The sequence below is a fragment of the Telopea speciosissima genome, chromosome 9 (genome assembly GCF_018873765.1).
Source record: "Telopea speciosissima isolate NSW1024214 ecotype Mountain lineage chromosome 9, Tspe_v1, whole genome shotgun sequence".
Lineage (NCBI taxonomy): Eukaryota > Viridiplantae > Streptophyta > Magnoliopsida > Proteales > Proteaceae > Telopea > Telopea speciosissima.
The window spans coordinates 11,092,230-11,110,880 of NC_057924.1; the positions used below are offsets into that span (position 1 = coordinate 11,092,230).

Below are 18,651 nucleotides of genomic sequence, written 5' to 3' on the forward strand. Positions count from 1 at the left end.
CTTTTGGGACACTCAACAACATAAGAGAAAACTTGCACTCAATGGGAACTTCACCCATGTTTTGTGTGAGTATATATCACACACATATTGGATGACTTCATTTCTTCCCTTCTGTTCCTTATAAAGTCAACAGCAGCAGCAGCAGCAGCAGCGAAGTTAATAAGAATTGTTGGAGAAAAAATGGGTATGGAGGTGTTAAGGTTGTCTTCTCTCTTTCTTGTTTTGTCTTTTGGGTTTCTTTTCTTCTCGGCACCCGGAGCCCAGGGATGGAGCAAAGAGGGTCATATCATGACGTGCCGCATCGCACAGGTACAGACTTCTTCTAGCTACTCATGCCACTTGTAGTACTTTGATAAGGATTGGGACTAATTGGAACCTACTTTTGAGTTTTGATTGGGTCCCATAGCTAATTAAGAGATTAATTACTAGCTAGAAACAAAAATTAGTATAGCTTTATCAAAATGGTTACAATAGTGTTTTTCTTTGTTATTTTGATCAGCTCAGAGAAATTTGATTTGAGTTTCAAAAACCCCAGTAGAGTTATATTTTGATAATTTCATATTGGATAAGCTTAATGATGAATAAAATTTCATGAAACCCAGATTGATTTGCTGCCAATTTAGACAGATCCAGCCGATTAGATCCAGAATACTATTTCCTGAAACCAACCATTAATTTTAGGGAACTAGATTTAATCTTCCTCTTTGAGACTAAGATTTGTTAAACCCGTACCAATTCCTGCTTGTAGAAATCTATTATGTTCAAGTATCATGGGGCAAAGGTTCTGAAATCCAACCTAATCAATATAATGTACTTTTCTGAGGTAGAGGACTAGTTTTGAAATGCATGGCACCACCAAGAAAAAAAAGGAAGGAAAATTATCTCCTACAATTTCCTGTCGAGTCCAATTCCCTAGTGCCTGTAATAAGAGGGAGATGGACCCCACCTGGGCAGAGTGTTCAAGCAGGGGTGGAATAATCATTACCCCCCCTTTGTTAGGGGCAATAGGGTAACTGGACTGAGCAGGGAATTGCAGGGGATAAAGATTCAAAAAAAAAATTGCCGCTACCTAGGTTGCGGGAACTTTCCTCCTACTAAGGCTCTCATCCAAAGGAATCGAATGATTCATTTCCTTTTAGGTTCAAAAAACCCTTCCTAAGTTTATGCATTTTCCACAATTCCCTTTGAGATTTTAATTTTTTGGCTAGGAGCCCAAGTAATAGAAAAGTTCTTGCAACCAGTCGGCGAGTTGGGATTGTCCTTGAAGACCAGTTGAATGGGTGAACCAATGAAATTAGGGCAGTGTTTGGTATGCATTCTAGATCAATTTCACATTCTCGGGCCATAAAAATGACTCTATTTATCATCCAAGAATCAACTTGAAATGCATACCAAAATACTACCCTAGGGTTTAAAAACTCGTAATCGATATATAACGATTCAAATGGATTGGTCCTAGAATCGATTTCAAACCAACAATGGAAATTTTTCCAAGTGAAAATTTTACATGGAAACAAGCATAACCTCGTTTTTTCTTTTTCCCTATTGTGGGGAAAAATATGCATACCACACCAATGGACCACTGGTTGGATAACAAGAATCAACCACATGGGGTCACATGCAAGAGCAAGAGAGAGATGATAATAAAGAATCCTTTTTGAAAGTATTTTTTTATTTTAACAAATATGAAATTGCCTATGACACATTCGATGTTACTCCCCACCTCTCCTTGTGACACCCCACGTGGGTAGAGGATCTAGACTCCTTCCTCAAGTCCAGTATTTCTACCCATGTGGGTGGGGTGGCACCCCACATGGTAAATGCCAATGAAGTGAAATTTCTACCCCATCTGACATAGGGTCAAGATGTGGTCAGATGGATGAAAATTCCATTTCATTGACCTTCCTCCCTATGTGGGCCCCACGTGGGTAGAGGATCCAGAATCTCTTTCTCCCACATCTTTTTTTAGACTCGGATCTTGTCCAGCACCATGCCTGGGTTGCATGTGCAGCACCGAACACAGTGAGGCGTGAAAAGACTGCCTCACCCCTACCCGAGCGCCTTGCACGAGTAGGGGTGAGGTAGTATTTTCACACCTCACCAAGTCCGACGTTGCACATGCAGCCCGGGCAGGGTGCTAGACAGAATCCTTTTGGCCTTTTTTCTTCTTTTCTTTTGTTTGAGAAGAATTATCTAATTATGCTTTCTCTCTGTGTTAAAATGCATCTAGTCTCTTCTAGATCCGGCAGCATCAGAAGTTGTTCGTCATTTACTACCTGAAAATGTAGATGGAGACTTGTCGTCCTTATGTGTATGGCCGGACCAAATCCGGCACTGGTACAAATACCGGTGGTCTAGCCCCCTTCACTTCATTGACACTCCTGATGAAGCTTGCTCCTTTGATTATTCCAGTGAGTTTTTTTTTTTTTTTTTTTCTTTAATATTAATTAAGGCTCATGTTCTCTATGCCGCAGTGCATGCTGCTTCCAGACACATGGGCCTGCCACTCAGGGGGGCAGAATGGTCATTGCGCCCACCCCCATGTGTCTGGGCGCAGCTGACACAGAGAACATTCTCCCTATTAATTATTTACTCACCTCTCATATTTCTAAATTTTAATTAACTTGTTTTACCTTTCTTGGAAATGTTAATTATATATATAGGGGATTGTCACGATCCAAAAGGAGTGAAGGACATGTGTGTTGCTGGTGCTGTTCAGAATTTCACAACTCAACTAGAGCACTACAAAGAAGGATCATCTGACCGTCGCCGTAAGGAAGCCGACTCTTGTAAAGCTTTAACTTCATTCTCATGAGAGAGAGAGAGAGAGAGAGAGAGCCAGCCCTGCATCGATCTGATTTTGATTTAAGCTCTTGATCGAGTACTGTTAATTACTGTTCTTATATTTCTTATCCAGATAATATGACTGAAGCCTTGCTTTTCTTGTCACACTTCATGGGGGATATCCATCAGGTATGTATGAACCCAAACAAGTGTATTATTTGGGTTATATGAGTATTTCGGTAAATTTCTTGTATAGGATTTCGTTATAAATTTATAGTGATGGTTCTTTCTCAATAATCAATTTGAAAGAGGTGAGAGTGAACAATTATAACTCTGTTCTCCATTGATTGTAAAGCAGATAGGGCTGCAATATGGTCGGGTTGGGCTGGACTATTTAAAACCTAAGCCCAACCCTAAGTCCCTTTAACTGGGCCCAAGTCTGGCTGGGTCTTGACTTAGGGCCTAAAAAATCCAACCTTGACCCACCCTCACGGCCAGGCCAAGATGACCCTAGTTGGCCCTAACGATGGGCTGTAAAAATATGGTGCTATGTTCCTTCTTTTTTTGTTTGGATAGTTTAGTTCATATCAAGTTATTTTGCAATTTTAATGTTCGTTAGGCTGATCTTTAGAAAATGTATTTTAGCCACATGGTTTGAAATTCTATCTATTTTAACCTAAGGTATCATAGGCTACTAAGGTATGTATAAGTATCTTACTACTAAAGTACTACTATATGTATTATTATACGCAAAACTACATGAAATCAACCACTTTTAGGCTGCTATCATGATAAATCAACCAAAATTATCTTTAGAAGATGAAGGGGCTGGGATGGAGCGGTGAGAAGAAAAAAGAAAAAAAAAGAAGACAGGGTCGGACTAGGCCGGGCCAAGCTAAGCCCGAGTTTTAACCCTAGTCCGGCCCGCCACTTACTCAGGGCTAGAAATTTCCAGCTCTAACCCGCCCTCAGGGCCAAGGTATCTCATCCCAGGCATTGTTCGGGCTCAAGGTGGGGCAGGATGGGCTTGGGCCTATAGGGCCAAACTTACACCTATACAAGCAGATCGATCTCATCTCAGTGTGGACATAGAGGATAAAGGTCCTAGCTATCTTGTCAAACCATGTAAATACTTGTGTTCGATTGTGTAATTGTTTGGTTCTTTTATGCATAGTTATAGGTTTCGCTTTCTACAATGGGTTGTACTCAAATTCGTTTGTTTTGTCTGTGATTGTCCTTTCAGCCGATGCATGTTGGATTCACAAGTGATGAAGGTGGGAACACCATTGAATTGCGTTGGTTCAGGCACAAGTCTAACCTTCACCATGTGAGTGTTGTGAATGTTTCATCAAACAAGTTCTTGTTCCTCAACTTTACTGTTTTAGCTTAAATTCATCATCTAGCTGATCAAGTCTTTAACTTCAAATTTCTTTGTAAGATCGATAATCTTTGCTCCATATGTTAGCAGTTAGTCATTTACTCTCTCATTTTTTTTTCTACTGTGTAGGTCTGGGACAGAGAGATCATTCTTACAGCTGAAAAGGAATTATATAACAATGATATCGACCTCTTCCAAAAGGACATACAGAGCAACTTCACCCATGTAAAAAACACTAATTAATTAGCAACTGTGTTTTCATATAAGAAAAAGAAGGTTTCTTTTAGGCCAAATGTTCTCTGTGCCGGGGCGCAATTGCGCCCAGACCGCCCAGACACATGGCGGTGGACGAAAAGATTACCCTGCCCCCTGAATGGCAGGCCCATTTGTTTGGGTGCAGGCTGCACTGCGATACAGAGAACATTTGCTCTTTAACATCATATAGGGTTACCTAATTTTGAATGTGGTGTGTTACAGGGAATCTGGTCAGATGACCTTTCATCTTGGACAAACTGTGATGATCTCTCTGCTTGTCCAACCAAGTATGACTCTCTCTCTCTCTCTCTCTCCTCTTCTTCTTCTCTGGGAAGATCTACAGGTTCTCATTTTTACCATGTGTGACAGGTGGGCTGCAGAGAGCATAGACTTGGCATGCAAATGGGGTTACAAGGGTATTACGGCTGGTGAAACTTTATCTGGTAAGATAACCTCACCCTAAGATATTTACTCAAAAATACCTCAGTATATTAACTAGATATTTTATGGGAATAATTGAAAATCCTCACAAGTACAAAGTTTAACTTCTTAATTCTTAATCTTCATGAAACTAATAGATGTTTCAATGTGAAGTTGTCATAATTTGAGTTGGAAAAATGGGCATCGGTTCATGCACAGCCCAAATAGGAAGGGCTCCCTATTCGGCCCTAATAATTAGTATGTGCAACTTATTGAGGTAATCCCACATCGGTTGTGGGTTCTACGACTATCAAATATAAAAGCAACAAGTGGTCATCCCATTTTGAAACAATTGGTTTTTAGATGGAAGCTTGATATGGTATAAGAGCGGGTACGTTGGGCCTCCGTAAAGAGGAGTAATGAGGTAATTCCACATCGATTATTGGTGTATAAGAGCCATAAGATACTACCCCACTTTGAACCAATTGGTTTAAAGATGGAAGCAGCTTAATACAACTGTTAGGTTGGATGGGAGTTAAATTTTGTACACAAATAGGGTTAGTGATGTCAATTTCCAGCCCAAACGGATTGGACCAATTGAAATGAGCCGAACCCTTATAGGTATGTGTTTTTATGAAACCAGTTGAAATTGAACCCAGATCAGAAATTGAACCGAATCCAAAAAGTCAATGCAATTAAAAAAACTGCTTAAAAACCCATTATATTTATAGAGAAAATGAAGATTGTTTGGCGCCTGTGCCCAGAAATTGGAAGGGCGAAATGATCACCCCACCCCCAATGAAACAAAAATCCCACCCCCGTTATGAAAAACATAACCAAGTAAGTAATAGCCCTACAATAGGCAATTAAGCCAACCCTACAAAATACCAAACCAAACCAAAGTGGAACGAAACTTACGGCTTGATGGTTTGATTTCAGTTTGGCCCCTTACCAGCCTGACCAAAACCAAATTAAATCGATCAATTGACACCCTTAGGTAGGGCTTATGATCTCCTACTCACATGTCAAGTTTCGATTCAATCAAAACTTTTCATGGGACAAGATAAAGTTTCAAAAATCTATATACATAATTAAACTTTTCCTTAAAAATTGTTGGAAAAAAAAAAGGGGTCAACTCAGACGTTTAGTGATACTAAAATTGTTTTATATTTTGTGTATTTGCAGATGAGTATTTCAATTCAAGATTTCCGATTGTTGCGAAACGAATAGCACAGGGTGGAGTGAGGTTATCCATGATTTTGAACCGGGTGTTTGGGCACCAGCCAAACCACCACCACCACCATACTCATGAAATGCTGGCAACAACTTGAGCTTCGCCAATCTCATCAGATTTCCTTCTGCAATCTATTCTTCTAATTATCTTAGTGTGCCATGTGGCAAATGTTATAGGGCTGACCTGTATTAATCCATTCACTTAGTAGGACTGCAGGATAATTTTTCTTGTTAGATAATAAATAATGATTTTAATTTTTTTTAGACACCGAATTATTTATTAAACGATTTTATGATTTCAATTTGATTTTGACACCCATACCCACACCGATCGTGATGGACGAAGGAAACTGCCTCAATTAATTTTTCTCAAGAAAAATATTGTGAACAAATGGGATTTTAGGAGTGTTGTGTTGACTCTTCAAATGGCAATAACTTTACTGAAAAAGAAGCCTGGAAGATTCCAAGGGGAATCTCACTAATTTCTTCCATCTTCACAAAACATAAATGAGGAGTGGGGAGTCTCTCATGTCTCAACACCCACAGCATGCCATGGTTGTAAAACTCAGTCCGAGTTTGTTGAATCATGAATGTTTGGCCAACTCAGTTAACAATCGAGCGATGAAACCCAATTCTATGCACACCGAGTTAGGTCAAGTCCAACCGATTCAGATTGAGTTTGACTGATTGTAGCCAATTTTACAACTCGGAATCGATGGACACCGATCATATATCAGGTTCCGAGTTTTAAAACCTTGCACATGTAGCATGTGAGTCGGTTTGGACCATTTTACCCTCAAATTGGGATAATAAAAAAAACTGATTTTTGAATTGGCTATATCAAGCTGGAGATTTGACCATTTTGCCATCAATTTTGGATATAAAGTTAATTTATTGACCATTTTATTCTCAATAGATACTAATACTATACCAATATGTATTGACTAATACCTCAATACGATACCAATACTTAATACCAAAAAAAAACTTAAAAAAAAAAATAAAAAGATAAATAAAGTTAGTTTTTATTAAAATTTATGAATAAAATTGTTCGATACAAACTGATCGAGATTGGTATTGATCGAGATCAATACCGATTACCAAAAACCCTGGTTGGAGAGGCTTTGATTGAAGCAGAGTAGCTAACCAACCAACCAACCAACCCATAATAAGCGCCGATGACCTAACTAAGGAAACGCACCGTTCTCGTGTAGTTAATTTAAAGCAACAGTCCCAGTTTCAACAGTCCCAGTTTTGGTCATTAAGAGCATACCAGGAGCGTCAACGGCTATAAACGCCCCATACCAATTACTAATTCCCAATTCCCAATTCCCAAGTCCACCTAGTATGACCTTTTCTAACTTTCCTTTGTTCCTTTTTAGTTTTATAAGCTTATCTTCTTCGACATCACGGACCAAGGTTCAAAATCTAGGTATCGGTTGTATTGTTGTAAGGGTATTGATGTAATATTTTTTTATATGTTATAATATAATTTTATTTGTATTAATGCTCAGATTGTGAAGGGTAATCTAATAATTAGTTTATCTGATCTAAATATAATTTTTCTATAAATACTTGCTTAAGGCAGTAGCTTGGGTATTCTAAACTCGACACTCAGGATGTAATGCTTTAAGCAAAAGGTTGCTTAATCCCTAAACCCTAACTTCGGTTTCATCCCAAAAACAAAAAACCAAAAAAAAAAAAATCTAGATATCGGACTCGGTATCATTCATTGCCAAAACCTTTCTGGATCGGGCATAGATTGGTTCAAATCAATCAAGATCGGTCAAAAAACTCCCAAAATTGTTTTTTTTTTTATTTATGGATCGGGTCATGTATCGGCCAAAATTAATGAGTGTTTTGATCTCAAGATTAGATCGGCCGATATTATCTGGATCAAATCGGTCAAATATTTGTTGGGATCGGTCAGTATCGATCAAGATAATATTAAAAAAAACAACTTAAACACGATGAAAAAATAAAAAAATATTCAGTCGGATTGGTCAAGGATCGGATCGAATCGGTCGATCTAGGAAACGATCCAGTCAAACCTTGTTGTGTCAGCCTAATCTCAGGATCGACCTCGACCGATACCAATCCGATCCGACCAATATCAGCTGATCCGATCTGAGATTCAGAACCATGTCAAGGAATTCTCTTTTTGACTTTTAGGCTATGTTTGGATGCCAAGAAAGAGGGGAAAAAAGCACTGTTTTTAGCGCTAAGTTTCTGGAATTTGGAGTTTGGACAACCATTCCAAACATTTTCGAACAAATTAAGCACTTAACATCCACTTACTATCTAAATTTTAGTACATCTTAAAATATCACAGAATCAGTGATTATATGTTAGACTGTTAATAACTAACATAATTGGAAATAGATAAAAAAAAGAGAGAAAAAGAAAAAGGGGAAAAAAAAAAAATTCATCTGTAAGATTTAAGAATAGCTCCACAGAATGTGCAGATTATAGCTTTCCAGCATTTCCAGTGGAAGGGAACGTAGCAGAATCTGGTGGAAGTCTTCATATCTGCAACGCTCGCCCCTCCGCCGCACCGTGAACATATCCCTGCCGCAGGCTTGCTGCTCTTCACCTTCCGCCGCTGATCCACCAGGAAACAAAAGAATACCATCTTTCAAATCTTTCTTCCTCAGCCCTCACTCACTACTGCTTCTGTCTCTGGTTGTTAAAGTGGAAGAAATGTGTCATATCGTTTATATAGCAGAGTGGGAGTTAAAGGTCGAGCTGTTTCTGTCTCTCTCTGTTTGTCTTCTCTGTATTTAAACCGTTAGATGAATGCCACGTGGATACTAATTACTCCAACGTACGCGGTTAGAATAAATATGTTGCTGAAAGATCTCCACCGTTGGATATTTATCAAAGATATGAAAAGTGATGACGTACGAGCAACCCAAAGCTTTGATTACGACTGGGATTACAGTTGGGCCCGCCCATTTGCACATGTCGGACGGTGGAACTGTGGAAGTACGAAAGGGACTGCAGAAGAACCAGTTTGGACCAATAGGAGTGCGAAAATTTGTCATAAGGAAGTGTCAGGGTCAAAAACAATGTACGAGTGTTTTTTTAAAAAAAAAAAAAAAATGGAAAACAGTGTGTCTATCTCCCTTCTAGCTCCTCAAAACAAAGGGGCAAATGTGTCTTTTCATATTTTTTCTACGTTTAATTCTCTTTAGGGTTTTTTGTTCAAGGATTAGACGAGTTGGATCAGCCAAGATCAAGAATGACCTTGGACGATCTAGACCTGATTCTTCGAACATTGATATCAGTTCTTTCTAAGTGGTCTTTCCATGATCAAGTTCTTTCGAACATTGATATATATATATTTTTTTGGTAGAAAAAAAGGCTATTCATTCATGTGCGCCCAACGCCAAATAAAGAAGAACAAAAGACAAAACATTGACAAATAGCATGATAAACACATGGTATGGATAACTGGTACCCAAAACCAAGGAGTGGAAATTGACCCGGTCTCACATGTCATTGACTGGGTCATCCTAACTAGGGTTTGAACATTGATATGGGTTCATGTTTTTAGGAGATATAGTACTTAAAAATGCATCAAAATTTCAAGATGATTCTCACAAGTGATTTTTATAGTCAAGTTATGGACTGAGTTTCTCTTCAACCATGGTTAAGAGAGAAAACCCCAAGCAATGCCTTGGGATTGTAGTTGGAATGGGTGTTTTGGATTTTTTACAATAGAAAATGGGAGTTAATGATGAAATTCACCTATTCAAAAGTCCAATCATATGGTCAAATCATAGTAGATGAAGAGATTCTTTCTTCTTTTCCTCCTCTCCCGTCAAGTAAAAAATATAATTTTTAAAAACTATTTAAAAAATAGGAGAGAGAATGTTGATGGGTTGCATCTACGCCAATGTGAGAAACAGTGGGAGTGTGCAACTAGACATCCAACATGAGATCATTTTGCTACCCTATGTCCCTATGTGTCTAGGCATAGGGGGTGTGTGACCAAATAACATTCTTTCTCCCAAAAAAACAAAATAAAGAAAAAAAGAAATGAAAGAAGAGGGAAAAGTTGTGCACAACGGCATTTCAAAAATGAAATTGCGCATCTACTCTCACATATCACTATTCATGTAAGAAGGCGATATTTCATAAATGCCCCTCTCCCTATTGTCAAATTCCAAATGGGATTCTCTTATTCACATGAAACTACACATGAAGAGTGTAGGGAACCTTCTCGCCCAAAGAAATTACCATATTTCATAGCATATGTTAGCAACTCTTTGTATTTATCTCTCTCCTCCCTCTTATGAGTTATGACACAACGTAACAACAAGATTTTTCTCAACTTTTAAGCCAAAATTTCTAAAAATAGTGAACAGTAGCTTTCCAAAGATGATGTGTATCTAGGGATGTAAACGAATCGGATTCGGATATTCCCTGGCCGAATACGGATACCCCTAAACGGATTTGAATGCGAATCGAATTCGAATTTTTTATCATCCGTTTACATCTTTGCCTTGTGTAACCCACTAACCCAGACCTTCCTCTCCCTAACGGATATAATACAATCTCAATCCATTTTTCTTAGATCATGATTCTCTTTTCCGCATATTCTATAAACAGTTGAATCTTCAAAAACCCTCGAGATCATTATTTACTTATTTTTTATTATTAAATATTCATATTTATTTCTGAACGAATTGTTATCAGAATATTTGGAATTTTTTGTAGATTTTTTCTAAACGAATACGAATATCCCTAAACGAATGAGATGTGGATCAAATTCAAATTTTCAGTTATCCATTTACATCCATGATAGAACATCACAAAGACACAGGAGGAGAGGACCAGATAATGACACTTGAGAACACAAGAGATCCACGTTGGGAAGTGGAAACATCAAAGTAATCAAACATGTCATGCTTGAAGTAGCTCAGAGGCCATTTTCTATGCCTCTTAATGGCACGGTAGTTGGTGACTTAGTGGTTAAGTATTTGTGGTCTATATATTCATCCGAGAAAATCAGATATTTTTTACAAGGTAGAAAATTTTCCTATACCACTTTTCACTTCATAAGGTGATGTTTTTTGGCTTGTACTTAATTTTTGGTGAAATGTTCTTTGCAATGGGGGTGTAGGATGCATCCAGACACATTGGGGGTTGGCTAAATGACTGTCTTGCCCCTTAAATGAATGAAATGGTTGCTGTCTCGTGCCCCATGTGTTTGGGAGCAACCTACGGTCCTATACGCTCCCAGGTAGAAAACATTGTCCCTTAACTTGTTTCCACAAAAACAATATATAGGAAACCCAAAAACCTTAATTTCCACTCAATTACAATTTTACATCGTAAATATAATATTGTAACGAGTCGAAAACCCAACTTAATTACAAATATAATCTCAATAATAATTATGTGGCCCTGCAGAATACATGAAACACTCAACCTCAGTAGAATCAATCAAAATTGTTCTGAATAAACCTTAATTATTGTTTTTGAATAGTGATCTATCGATCTGAACCCAGTTTTTAAAACACTTGATAAGATAAATACATCAGACCTAATAAAGGTTGTAGTGATCACTACTAATGCAAAACTATTTCAATTAGAATTGTTGTTGGTTACAATTAAGTTAGACACAAACAAGTCGAGGACAAATTATACATTTGGTAGGCCCTTGCATTTAAAATTCCTATCTTAATTTCCCTTTTCTTAAGAGTTAAGGAATAAGAAACCAACATAATTGAATCCAAAGTTCTTAATAGCATCTTAGCTTCTTTTCATTTGATTTGTATTTTCTTACTTGTTATTTTATTTTTTCTTTGGGAAGAATGGGTTGGAAATTAAGAATGTAAAGAGTCATATAAGTTCATCACTCAAGTGGTCTTGACTCGGACCAGGATCCTTTGTAGTACCGGCGGGGCAGCGGTGCACATTCGATGGCACAGCAGATGCCAGGTGGCACACATGGCCTCTGCTGAGCCGCCAGATGTGCACCCCACCCCGCCGGTACTGCAGAGGATTTTAATACTCTTGACTCTTGCCCACAGCTATGGATGGTTGTAAGTGGGCTGGGCCCAGGAATAGATAAAGCTTGAACCAAACTGGACCAGAGCTCAACCCAGCATAGCTCATTTTGGTTTAAACTGGAGTTTGAATGCCAATCCCTGATTACCTGTCTTATTTATGACGAGATGCATGTTTGGCCCGCCAAGTCCGAGCCCAATTGAAAGCCCAAAAAATTTCTGGGTCTTAGCTAAGCTCTTTAACCTGCGGATTGGGTTAAGGTTGAGATTTTCAGGCACAAGGTCGTGCCAAATGGGCTTAAGCTATAGCCATGGGTTGAGCCTAACCCAGCCCAACCCTACCCTAGGGTTATGGTCTTATGGATCAAGTATAGTAATTTACATTTAATATATGTTTAGGTTAATATTTGTTTTTTATTTTTATGAAAAAAGAAACATAAAAATGAGAAAAGAAAGGACCAAGCTCAGATCTCTTGAAGCCTGGCATGGCTAGGCCGAGGCTGAGCCCTGGGAACCTCAGGCTGGGCCTAGATTTCAAAAACTTGGCCCAGCTTTACCCAATTGCACCCCATGCTAACCAATCTCTCTCTCTCTCTCTCTCTCTCTCTCTCTCTCTATAAGTATAGGTCTCTTTTAGTAAAGACAAAATCTTACATATGGACATGTCTCTTAAACATAGAGACATGCCTTTATACCCTTATAAGTATGTATACATCTCTACATACGTAAGAATATGACTCATATCGCTTTGTACATGTTAAAGTGTAACTCTTCCAGAGTCATATCTCTTGTTTATTCGCTAAGGCCCCGTTTGTTTAGAGGGGAAGGTGGGGTGGGTTTATTGGGAAGATGGGACCCATATGTTGATGGAGTTTTTTTGTGTTAGAAATATTTAGGTAAAGATACTATTCACATGGTAATTAAAGTCTTATCAATTTGATGGGATTTTGGATAGCAAATGGATGGGATTTTGAAGTGCCACATCAGTGGACAAAACAATTAATGATGTTCTCTGAGCTTTTGTAAGTTTACCATCCCAAAATAACCAATTATTAATGATGTCTCATCAGCTTTTGTAAATTCGTCATCCCAAATTAACTTAACAAGATTGGGGTGAGATTTTGAAGTGCTACATCAATATTTTCTCATCCCAATTTTCCCATCCCACCTAAGTCCCCTCTGAACAAACAGGGCCTAAAAGGAATGTGACTCATCCAAGCGTCATATCTCTTGCTCGTAAACTAAGGGATGTACCTCTACATACTCCACATAGACACCACATTCACTTAATTATAAATACGTACTAGGCCACGTAAATACTCACGTACTTGCGCCCTGTCTCATAATATAATAACCCGACATGACATGATGATGGAAACAAAGTACAAGCAAAAGACAGGTATTTTGAATCTTTGACTTAAATTCATTTTAAAAACGATAACTACAAAGTTGTGGCCCTAACCATAGTTAGCAAAAACAAGAACAGTAAAAAAACAAAGTCCTACGTACGGTACGGATTTTAAATGGTAAAAAATTACAAACGGACGGTCAAATAAAACGGTGAAAAAAACAGAGAACGGTAAAAAACAAAAAACGAACAGTACGGATTTTAAACATTTATATTTAAAAAAAAAAGGCACTATTCTCATAGAAATTGAGGAATTTTTATTTGAAATATATGTTTCTATTTTCAGTATCCGTGAATTGACCTTGAGTTAAAGGTGATATCATGGAAAAATGTAGCTCTTCAAGTCATCTTTACGTCGATGAAAGAATCAAGCCGATCAGAGTTTAAGAGAGAAAGATATGGTCAGTTAATTCCAAAGTCTTAAAAAACACCAAAAAAATGAAAACGTGTTTTAAACGCGTACGAGAATACTTGCCGTACGCCCCTTTTTACCTTATGTTTGGGTAACATACAGCAAAACGTGTTTAAAACGGTAAAAAATGGAAACGTGTTTAAAACAGAGTTTTAAACGCGTTTTTGCTAATAGTGGTCTTAAGTCCTAACTACTACAATGGTTCTGATGGTGGATTGTGAAATGTTTATAATCAGTCATGTACTCATGTTACGTGCATCTAGTTGGAGGCATAGTTAGCCAAAACGGGAATGGCAAAAAAACGGAGTCTTAGGTACGGGTTCTAAACTGTAAAAAAGTTGCAAATGAAAGGTGAAATAAAACGGTCTAAAAAACAGAAAATGGTAAAAAATGGAAAATGGATGGTATATGTTTTAAACGTTTATATTTAAAAAAAAGGTACTATTCTAATATAAATTAAGGAATTTTTATTTGAAATACATGCTTCTAGTTTCGGTTTCCTTGCATTGACTTTGAGTTGAAGGTGATATCATGAAAATTGTAACTCATGGAGTCATCTTTACGTCGATGAAACAATCAGGCCGATTAGAGTTCGGGAGATAGAGATATGGTCAGTTTTTTTTTTGTTTTTTGTCGAAGAGATATGGTCAGTTAAGTAAGCCATTGTTCAACAAGTTCAAGGTCTTAAAAAATACCAAAAAAAGGGAAACGTGTTTTAAACGGGAATGCTTGTCATTTGCCTTTTTTCCCGTATGTTTGGGAAGCATACAATTGCAATAAGTGTTTAAAACGGCAAAAAATGGCTATGCGTTTAAAATGGAGTTTTAAATGCGTTTTTGCAAATAGATCAAGGTCTCTCACACACAAACAAAGCATGATATTTAATTTGTTTGGAATTAAGTACTAAATTAACATGTTTACCAAAAAGAAAATTTATTGAGTTAACATCCACGTAGCTATGTTTGGTTGCCAATAAAATCAATCACTTTATCATCATTATTATGGTCTTATTATGTTTTTCTCTCTTTCTTTGTTTCTCTTCTCAACATCCAAACATAGTTAAACCTAATATCTTGAGGAAAAGACACAAAACTAAAGCAATAATGGAAATGCCCAGTTTTTGGATCCGGCTCCTCTTCAGGGAGCCCGATGTCCAAGACGAAAGCATGCCTAGGGAGCATCCAATGGTTAGATTGTGCCGCACACATTCCTGTGTTTGTACCGATATGTGTGCGACACAGTCCAATCATTGGATGCCTCTTGGGCACTCCTTGGACGTTGGGCTCCCTAGAGAGGAGTTTGATCCCAATTTTTTTCCCCATTTATTGAGCTACCATCAGGATTTCATCCTCTCAAGTGCAGTGCACTGCCCAGTGCACCTTTAAAGTGCATTAGATATTGTACCGCACTTGACACTTAGATTTTTATCCTCCCAAGTGTAGTGGCCAGTGGTCACCTTAAAGGTACATTAGTGCACCGCACTTGAGAGGATAAAGATTTACTATAATCAACCTATACCAATCGAATCGCTGTCCTCTCCAATTCGTTGTCCGCTCAAATTTCCTTCAATTCTTCACATAGGAGCAGAAATGATCACCCTACCCCACCTTGGGCAGTTTATTCAGGCAGGGAGTAACGAATTGGAGGTGATAATTATTCATACCAATCACATAAGACAAGTTACAATTATAAGCATACATCATTGTATGGTAATACATTAACCTTTTTTCCATAGAAAAAGAGTGTCACCAATCTTGTTACGCGTAAGCGGGCAATTCTGGTATGCCAGGTGTCAAACTGTTTGTTTGATTCGGTTTGGTCAATTTGAATCAATTTATGATGCACCGTCTAAAGGCTCTAAACCAAAGCCGAACTTTTCAGGTGAGTTTTTTGGTGTTGTTTAGTTTCAGGTTTTTAGTAAGTTGGATTAATGGGCTCTTGTTAGTCCATTATCAGGTTGTTAACTTGTTTTAGGTTTGATTTAAGTTTTCCTTTTTATATAAAAAGATGTAAAAAAATAAAATTTTATCAGCTTTTTTGGGTTTAATTCATTTATGGTTTAATTGGTCCGGTCATTTTGGTTTCTATTAATTTCTAAAGAGAATGGATCATCTGCACGTACCAACAAGTGAACATACGTCTTAGAGTCAATCACATTTTAATTTTGTTTTCATAAAAACCAAGTCAATCACATTTTAATTTTGTTTTCATAAAAACCCCTCCTCCCCTTGTAAATGGTAAAAATAGGACAGATGGTTGGCTCTCATATGTCGTTCACCTATTAGTACGTGTAGAGGAACCGAACTCATTTCGAGAATGGATCATCTACACGTATCAACAAGTAAACGTACATCTTAGAGCCAATCACTTTTTGATTTTGTTTCCATAAAAACCTAAGCCAAAGGCGAACTGGTAAAGTGTACGTTCACCGGTTAGTACGTGTAGAGGAACCGAACTCATTTCTTAAAAACCCAAGCCAAAGCCGAACTGGTAAAGTGTTCTGTTTAGTTTTACTGATCAATTCGATCTTGAATTTGAAACCCTTATGTTATAATATATTAAAGGCAAAAGGTTCCATGCATGGTCATGCACACCGTGCATGGTTCTATCCCCCTTCTCACATAAGGCTCTCGAAATGAAAGCTCCAACCTATTTATGCATTGTAACCAATTTCTTCTCTCATGCAACCGTGCAAAAAAACCTTCCCTTATAATTAAAACTCATTGTAACCATTTATAGTTATATCAAATACGATTTTTTCTTTATTGGGTAAAAGCATAGTTGGAAAACTGGGTTTTGACTGGGCTAGTTGTCCAGGTCAAGGTAAAAAATGGCGAGACTAGATCATAAATCGTCTGAGTCAAATAAGACTCGGTATTTTTACCCGAGTCATAACAAACTCGACGAGTATAGTCGTTTATAAAAAAATCGTAAAACATATTCACTTAGAAATTGAATTGAGTAAAATAGTAAATCCATATTCTAAAACAATAAGAAACCCTCAACTCCCTTGTCTTGTTCAATGATATGAACTCAAAATGCATTGATATGTGATTTTTTTTTATTTTTTTTCTTGGTTTTCTCTTATTTTTTTGTTTTTTTTCCTGGGTTTCCCATATATTTCTATTTTTTTTTTTTTACTAATTTATACATATTTATTGTATTAAAAAAAAAAAAAACATGATTAATTTTGATCGGGTTTGATAAGACCAAGTCATAGTGTTTTTTTGAAAGACGAGTTGAGTCAGAAAACTAGGTTTTCGAACTAGGAGTAAAAGTAAGAAAAAAGATTCAAACGCTTGAAGGTCAAGAAAAAGAAATTGAATTTAAAAAAAGATACACACATAAATCAATTATTATGTCATCATGATTTTTGTGCAAATATGCCATAAATTAGTGAGTTTTTATAATAATTGAAGTTGGTTAGTGTGCATTTTACTAAGTCTAATAAAAGGGGTGTTTGATCGGATTTTTGAATGAATTAAACGCAGACCATACCGGGTCAATGTGTAGAAGTGGAATATTCTGATGAAGTCTATGGATCTTAATTTTCTTTGTTGTTGGAAAGTCTATGGAAATCTTAATTAATGAATGCACTTGATGGCGTTTTCTTTGGAAAACGTGTATGAATTTTGACCAAATATGGTCAAAATTCATACATTGTGAAAGATGGCCTACATTTTTTTTTTGGGTGGTAAAAAAAAGATGGTCGACATATTAAGCTATTTCTTGTTTATCAAGTGTTCACGGGAAAATTATCGATCCAGTACTATTGGGGGTGTTGTGTGCATCGTGCGGTGCTAGTAGTACTTGGAGCAATAAAGGTTCGTGTTCACGTTTGTCTATTCCAACTGTAGGATAGAGAGGACATGATTTAGATTAGTCACATGTTAAATTTCAAAGTTTTTCTTTTTTTTTGGTTAGAAATTGGTTAAGAGTGACAGTTACATATGATAAGAGAGTGAGTCAAAAAGTGTAAAATAAACTTGTATCTCTTCTCTGTTCTTGTTCTTCAGGAGGCTTGCTACCCTCGAAGTAACTATAATTGTTGTGTTATTAATGAACATTCTTTCTCTCTTGTGAGCATTCTTCATCTCTGTTTCTCTCCAACTTCCATCAGTTCTCCCACTTTTCTTAAATTTGCTTAATTCACAATTTTTGAATGTCATACCCTATGTTTTTAATAAACTAATATAAAATATATTAATCAAAATATTTAGTTAGCATTAGCCACATGCCCAAGTTTCTCTCTCTCTCTCTCTCTCTCTCTCTCCACGTTTTTTATTATTTTTTTTTTCTTCTACTTTTTTGTTAATTGTTTATTAAACCATTCCAAGAGTTCATTCTAAATGAGGCCGGCTATATGGATATTTGTTATCCAATCAACTTTATTCAATGTCATACTTGATACCAGAACTAAGTTGTGCATTTTTTCCTCATCACTTCTTCTAGGGTCATTTTATAATTACCATCCCAAAATCTTTACTATCTATTATTATCCCCCCCCAAAACTTTCAAACAATTGTTACCCCTCTCTGATGCATACTAACCACTAATTGACCCCCACCAGTGTGCCGTTGTCACAAATTTTTTAGGATCAAAATGCCCTTTTGGGGTGGTAATTGTAATAAATAAAAATAAAAAAAAACCATCACCGTCCTTCTCCTCCTCCTCCTTCTTCTTCTTCCTCCTCTGCAACCCCAAAATGTGGCTGCCATCAAATCAGAATAAAAAACCTTGGATG

General features: G+C 37.2%; 2 protein-coding genes across 2 annotated transcripts; one reads left to right on the plus strand and one right to left on the minus strand.

Moving 5' to 3' along the window:
* Positions 1-210: 210 nt before the first annotated feature.
* On the plus strand, positions 211-6,260 carry LOC122639416 (endonuclease 1-like). Its single transcript, XM_043832271.1, has 9 exons — positions 211-309; positions 2,231-2,411; positions 2,664-2,789; positions 2,918-2,973; positions 4,028-4,111; positions 4,292-4,387; positions 4,640-4,704; positions 4,787-4,860; positions 6,023-6,260. The coding sequence occupies exons 1-9, from the start codon at positions 289-291 to the stop codon at positions 6,166-6,168; spliced, it is 849 nt and encodes a 282-aa protein (XP_043688206.1). The 5' UTR covers positions 211-288; the 3' UTR covers positions 6,169-6,260.
* Positions 6,261-8,492: 2,232 nt separating this feature from the next.
* LOC122640633 lies at positions 8,493-18,608 on the minus strand. Its single transcript, XM_043833846.1, has 2 exons — positions 18,572-18,608; positions 8,493-8,708 (listed from the first exon to the last, which is right to left on the minus strand). The coding sequence occupies exon 2, from the start codon at positions 8,700-8,702 to the stop codon at positions 8,496-8,498; it is 207 nt and encodes a 68-aa protein (XP_043689781.1). The 5' UTR covers positions 8,703-8,708; positions 18,572-18,608; the 3' UTR covers positions 8,493-8,495.
* Between the last annotated feature and the right edge of the window lie 43 nt (positions 18,609-18,651).